Consider the following 7,500-nt stretch of genomic DNA (forward strand, 5'->3'; position numbering starts at 1 on the left):
CAAGAGAGATTTGAACACCATGAATTGAACAAAATGATTTGAACATCATGATTTGAACACCATAATTCGAACATCATGATTCGGACATCATGATTTGGACACCATAATTCGAATACCATGATTTGAACGCCATGATTTGAACACCATGATTTGAACACCATGAATTGAACATCATGATACGGGCACCATGAGTTGAACATCATGATTCGGACACCATGATTCGAACACCATGATTTGAACACCATGATTTGAACACCATGACTTGAACACCATGATTTGGACACCATGATTTGAACGCCATGATTCGAACACCATGATTTGAACACCGTGATTCGAACATGATTTTAAACACCGTGATTCAAACATGATTTAAACATAATTTGAACACCATGACTTAAACACCATGATTCGAACACCATAATTCGAACACCATGATCTGAACACTATGCTACGTTGGTGAATGAAAAGGGAGGTGAAAGCGTGACCTCTCGAGAGACCCGTGACCCAGCTGCCGAGGCGGGGCGGTGACCTGCTCTGTTCTGTTCTGCGTCTGTTCTCGTTCTCTCCTGGCCTACCTGGTCTGGCTGTGGAGACGTCTGTTCATCCAGCTGTTCCTTGGGAGGCGTCTGCTTGCTTGGCCGAAGAAGCGTCGAAGGAGAAAGCTGAGTCGACACGTGCGTCCGCTGAGGGAAGGAAGGAAGGCAGCTGCTAGGACCTGCTTCAAAAAACAAACAAACAAACGAAAAAAACAATAAGATAAATAAATTAATAATTAAATCATTTATTACAATTAAATTTCTTTTAACAAATATATATACAAGAGATCTTTTAACAACGTTCTTTATATGACTGTGCTGCAGTTTGGTAAAAAGACACTAGAGTAATAGTTACCTATTTTACACTCGATTTTTCACAAAATACAAGTAATCTATTGTTTAGATTCGAAGGGAAAACCATCCGGCTTGACAAACACCATGATTCGAACGCCTGTCTTTAGCGACTCTGCCCTGTCTCTTTGTGTCTCATTAACTGCATTTTGTCTTCTCCTTTTCTTTGTGTCATTTCCCGATTCTTTAACCATAAGAGAAGCTAAAGGATAAAAGGTGACAGTGTTAAAGCAAATGAAAAGTGATAAGGCCAAATCGGAGGAACACTTGTGATTAGAAAGTTTCCTAATTCCGGATAAGAGATATTTTCCTCGGGACGGTTTTCTTAATTCTGCCGCTGCAACTTTTTGACTCTTGCAAGCTACCTTTTCGCGAAGGCAGCGGAGGGCGTGGACTCCAAGGACAGTAAGGGTGAGAGGCGCCGGGAGAGAGAGAGAGACAGGTAGAGATAGAGAGCGAGAGACAAGAGGGAGGGAAAGGGAGAGGGAGAGAATGGGAAGGGAGGAAGGGAGAGAGAGAGGGAAAAGCAGAGACACAGAGAAGGAAATAAAGAGACAAGAGACAGACAGACAAACACACACACAAACAAGACGCACACACGCAAAGACCACTTCAGGCGAGGGCTAAAAGGCTAATTGCAACGCCAAAAATTCCGAAAGTACACGAAAATACTGGATGAAAAAAATAATAAAAGCATTTACCTAATGATCCCCTCTCCTTTTTGCCAGATAATTCTCTCATAATATTAGTTTTAAAAAAGGATTGTAATCAGATTAATATAAATACGCATCAGCCATACATTTTTTTTAAATTGAAGATAGATTCAAAATATATACCTATATTGTTGACCCTATCTGGTAAACAAGTTTTTTTTGGGGGGCGCCCCTTTATAATCCGGATTATGGGACCACAGAACCATGGTCCATAAATAAACAAATAGGCAGACAGGTAGACAGGTGAATACATGGATGTGTTTCTATATGGATAGATATATGGATAAATAGATGAATAAATTAGCCAGTCAAGACAATGAGTGATTAGAAGGAAGTGGATATCAATAAATATGAAAATTGACAAATGAACAAAGGAAATTGAAGAGAGATTAGTAGATGTACCAGTGATAAGTAAATAAACAGCCAAAGATAACACATGAGGCGATGAACAGCCAAGGATAACAGGAGTCAATGAACAGCCAAGGATAACACATGAGTCAATGAACAGCCAAGGATAACACATGAGGCGATGAACAGCCAAGGATAACAAGAGTCAATGAACAGACAAGGATAACAAGAGTCAATGAACAGACAAGGATAACACATGAGGCGATGAACAGACAAGGATAACACATGAGGCGATGAACAGACAAGGATAACACATGAGGCGATGAACAGCCAAGGATAACAAGAGTCAATGAACAGACAAGGATAACAAGAGTCAATGAACAGACAAGGATAACAAGAGTCAATGAACAGACAAGGATAACAAGAGTCAATGAACAGCCAAGGATAACAAGAATCAGTGAACAGCCAAGGATAACACACGAGGCACTGAACAGACTCGGGCCAAACGACAAACGACAAACCACAGCCACGACCTCCATTCTCACGCACAGACGAGACCCCGTGATCTGCATTATGTCAAAGCGCGTCCTGTATGGCGCTGTGGCACTCCATGGCACTCTTAGTTCTTGTGGCCCTTTCCCTTCCCTCGGTTTTGTCGGCGCGGCTCCGGGGGGGGGGGGGGTAGGGGGGTGGGGGGTTGGTGCCAGGGGGAGTGGGTAGAGGGGAGGGAGGTGGGGGGGTTGGTGGAATGGGTAGGGAGGGTAGGGGTTGGTGGCGATGGCGTGGGTAGAGGGGAGGGAGGTAGGGGACTGGTGGAAGGGGTAGGGAGGTGGGGGGTTGGTGGCAGGGGGAGTGGGTAGAGGGGAGGGAGGAGGGGGTTTGGTGGAAGGAGTAGGGAGGGTAAGTGTTGGTGACAGGGGGAGTGGGTAGAGGGGAGGGAGGTAGGGGGGTGTAGAAGGGTTAGGAAGGGTAATGGTAATGGAAAGGGTAGGGGCGAAGGGGGGGGGTAAGGGGTGATGTTCTGAAGGGTATGGAGGAAAGGTTGGGGGTTAGAGATAGAAGTAGATGTAGGGGGAGTAGAGGATAAAGTGGTACGAAGGTAGGAGTAAGGAGTAGAGGATAAGAAAAGTGGAGTACAGGGAAGGACTGGTAGGGGGCAGAGTGGGGTCTGACGACGGCCGGTAGGGGGGTGGGTAGAGGGTTGAGGGTGCGGGGCAAGGTCAAGGGTAGGCGGGGGTGGGGGGTTGGGGGGGTTGGGGGGTTGGTGCCTTTGTGTGGCCAAGAAACCCGGACACACGAGGCGGAGTTTCCACGTCTTGCTTGTCTTTGTGCCGCGGAGTGTGCGTGTGCGCGTGTGTGCGTGTGTGCGTGTGTGCATGCGAGTGAGTTTGGGGAGTTAGATTTTTGTACCCTTTTCTCCTACAAATGCGTCTCTCTCTTACGTACACGCTCGTACATCCATTTTCTTCGTTGGTTTATGACCCTTTTTTTACTTCTTCTTTTTCTCTCTCTATGGACTTTTATTGTGTGCGAGAGTGCGAGTATGTCCGGTTTGTTGTGAATTTCCTTTTGTGCGGAAATACATAAAAGCGGCATTTTGCTGGCGCTGCTTCAGTCACACCCGGATGAAATGGCAAAGCAGAGGGCTACCGCTTCATCACAGTCTGCTTGACAACTCTCTGAAACACTTCTTGACAGCTCCGTAACATCCCCTGACAGCTGTGATGCATCCTTTTGACAGCGCGGGGAGAATGCAACACAGGCGGCCGGCCGTGTGCGCGCCTGTGTGTGTGTATGTGTGTATTTCCCAGAGGTTTATTCAGCAGTCTTTCTTGCGAAGTCTAATGCGAATCTCTCTTTTTATTCCTTTTCTCTGCAGGACGGAATGCAAGATGCCTGATAGAGGGACGGCGAGAAGGGGGGGACTTCGTGAAACCTCAGCTTTATCTCCTTCTCGTTGAGCTTCCTGTCTCTTATTCATTTCTATTCGTTTATATTCATTCTCCCTCTTTTTTTTTCCCTGGAAGTGAGAACCCGGGTAGATCGAGGGTCGGATGGCGCTTCCTCCGTGCGCGGTCGAATAACTTTTTACATTTATACATCAATCTTTTATACATTTACAGGGGCAGCCTCCGATCTATGTCCAACAGCCTTATCTATTTCCGTTATCTATTCCGTTATCTGAGAGCGATGTCAAGAACGATATCGGGATAACTGGATATTGTTTTCTTGTGTCTTCCCCAGTGGACGAGCCTACAATAGTGACCATCAATATGATGTTCAGAAGTATACAAACTATTGATGATGTTAAGATGGTAAGGCGGTTTTCACCCACAGCAACATCACCTTTTTTTGAATTTTGTCAATCTATTTACTGAACTTAACACTTAGCCATAGATAACTACAACCCCTTAAGAGTTTGTCTCCTTGTGTAGAAAGTAACATGTCTTGGTATTTGATCTCTACAGTAATAACCCGCCAGTGGGGCCTAGCTTGCACGGGGGGAGGGGAGAGCGGGGGCGGGGGAGGGGTGAGAAGAGGGGAGAGGGAGGGAGGGGGGGGGAGGGACAGGCGGTGGCGGGACGGTTCACGCCCATCGGTGAGGTACGTCTTTTTTGTCGAAGCGGCCCTCTTCCTCTTCTTCCCTCTTTTCTTCCTCTTCTCTCTCTTCTGCGACGGTAGGGTCTGCGCTCTGGGGAGAGTCCTCATCAGTGGGCGTCTGTCGGGGAGGGGGAGGGTGGGTGGGGAAGGAGAGGGGGGGGAGTAGAGGGGATGAAGGGGAGGGGCAAGGTTTATAGAATACCTCGTTTATAGACCTTGTTTGGAGGTGGAGGGAGAGGAGGGGTTTGGGAGAAGCCCCCTCCCCTCCCTTCCTTCCTTCCTCTGTCTCTTCCCCTCCTTCCCTCCCTCTCTTCCTTCCTTTCTTCCTCCCTCCTAATCCCATCTTTCCCCTCGAACTGGATAAAAAAAAAAATATATATAAAAAAAAAACACTTTGCACACTTAAGGGACACTTTAAACCCGTGACCGAGACTCGTGTTCCTCGGTCTGGCGATGAGGTCGCTTCGGTCTCATAGGTCATAGCGGTCTGTTCGTCTGTCTGTCTGTCTGTCTGTCCTTGCCAGTCGACCTGCAGCTCTCTCCTGAGTTGTCTTCTATTCCCTTCATCATTCCCTTCTCTACTTCTTCGCCGTCCCGCGTCCTCCCCGTCATCACTCATCTTCGTCTCTCCTCTTTTATTGTCCCTCCCCCTTTTCCTTTGCTTTGTTTGTTTCTTTGCCTGAAGTTGTGGCTAATAGCGGTTTTTTTCTTAGATACGTTATGCATATGCGGAGGGGAGTGTGTATATACTTATGTACATACATACATACAAGCTTATATGCACACATATATATATATATATATATATATATATATATATATATATATATATATATATATATATATATATATATATATATATATTATGCCACACATGGACATTTACACACACACACGCGCGCACACACGCACACACACACACACACACACACACACACACACACACACACACACACACACACACACACACACACACACACACACACACACACACACACACACACACACACACACATACACACACACATACACACACACACACACACACACACACACACACACACACACACACACACACACACACACACACACATACACACACACACACACACACACACACACACACACACACACACACATACACACAAACGTACATGTGTGTGTATGTATATTTGTATATGTTTATCCGCGTGTGCATATATAGACGCCATTTTAGATTACGGAAGACTCGTATCGGTCATCGTTTGTTTACAAGACCGACCTCGCACATCCGGTTTACGTACTCGCTTTTTTTTCGTGTATTTTCGTTGATATATTAATATTTTAAGACCATTGGAGAGTTTAAGTGGTCTAGATTTTTTTCTTTTTCTTTTTTTTTTTGGGGGGGGGTGTAGTTTAGATACCATTTTTCTTTTCTTTTTTTCCTTTTATGGTACACTTCACCGTTTTGTGTCTCGGTCGCTCGCGTGTGACCCCAGAGGACAGGGCCATGTCTCGGAGCATTTGCACTCTTCAGCAATTTCCTCACTCAGACCATTTCACAGTCAGTCGTGTCGTTCCGCCGAGAGTGATCCGCGGACCTTGGCTACACTGTGTTCATTCAAAGTGTACCATCTTGTCCCTATTCAGTGTATCACTATTGCTGCCGTTTTATTCTGCATCGAAGGCACTGGGCGTGGCACTACTGTACCCTTAGTTAAGATAAAGAAAGCGCTATGGTTTAGGATATAGTATGCGTTATAGTATATCTGTATATATAATCGTGAACATCTGTTATATATATATATATATATATATATATATATATATATATATATATATATATATATATATATATATATACATAAGTTCGCATAACTAATCAGTAATCTGCGCAGCTGCTTCCAAAGTCTTTGACATTTGAGATTACATTACTGTACACATTCTTAAACATCTTGCTGAAAACACACTAAAGGTGCTGTCACACTAGCACTTTTTCCGTCAATTTTTTTTTACTATTTCTGAAATTTTGTCCATTTTTGAGCGAATTGTCGATTTTCCAGTCAGACGATAATGATCGTCAGAAAACCTTATCGTCAACTTTTTCAGCCAAACATAGTCAAATCAAGAGTTATATTCGAGAATGTTTGTATTTATGTTAAATAAAATTGTCAAAAAAATGACGGAAAAAGTGCTAGTGTGACACGGCCTTTAGAATAGGCCACACACACCCAAAGTACACCCGCGCGCCGAGGTGAGGCGGACGCGACGCCGCAGGGAGAGCCGCCGCCGACGAGCCAGGGCGAGGCGCAGACACATTTCACGTAGACTCGAGAGCCGCTTGGCCTTGAGAGCCGCTTGGCCTTGAGAGCCGCTTGGCCTTGGCTGGCCCTTGATTGCATTGCCTCCCCCTTTCGAGTCCGTGGGTCGCCGCCGCCCGACGCGCCAGGAACCCCCTCCAGGTACGACTCGAGGAATAGTTTGCTCAGAAGGGAAGAGGCGCGCGAGGGGGCGCTCTCCCCCCGATGGCTGCGGCGACGGGCGTGCGCGGGCTGAGGCGGCCTTGGCGCTTGTGCGGACACTTACACGTGGCTGTGCGTAGACTTGGCACACTGTCACAAATACATGTGTAGGAATGTATGGATGTGTGTCTGTGTATACATATATATGTATGTATATATGAACACATACACACACACACTCACACATATATGTGTGTGTGTTTGTGTGTGCGTGTATGTATGTATGCACGTACACAGATACACACATATAAGTATGTATATATATACATATATTTATAATATGTATATATATATATGTGTATTTATTTATATATTCTTACACTATTCATATTAGATTCAGACACAGTTATAACACTAATAGTACAGAGGAAACATAAGCCACAGACCATCTTCAACCCCTTTAAACTTTCACAAACAAACATACACATAAAACCGCGTTGATTTTTTGCT

The 7,500-nt window shown here is 45.2% G+C and overlaps 1 protein-coding gene across 1 annotated transcript in view; it reads left to right on the forward strand.

Moving 5' to 3' along the window:
• Positions 1-4,130: 4,130 nt before the first annotated feature.
• Positions 4,131-7,500, forward strand: part of GluClalpha (glycine receptor alpha 1) — a 44,118-nt gene continuing 40,748 nt past the window's right edge. The window contains exon 1 of the mRNA XM_070133733.1: positions 4,131-4,263. Within this exon, the coding sequence (XP_069989834.1) occupies positions 4,222-4,263 (42 nt within the window). The 5' untranslated portion in view covers positions 4,131-4,221. The remainder of the gene's footprint in view (positions 4,264-7,500) is intronic.

Source organism: Penaeus vannamei, chromosome 19 (assembly GCF_042767895.1).
Source record: "Penaeus vannamei isolate JL-2024 chromosome 19, ASM4276789v1, whole genome shotgun sequence".
Lineage (NCBI taxonomy): Eukaryota > Metazoa > Arthropoda > Malacostraca > Decapoda > Penaeidae > Penaeus > Penaeus vannamei.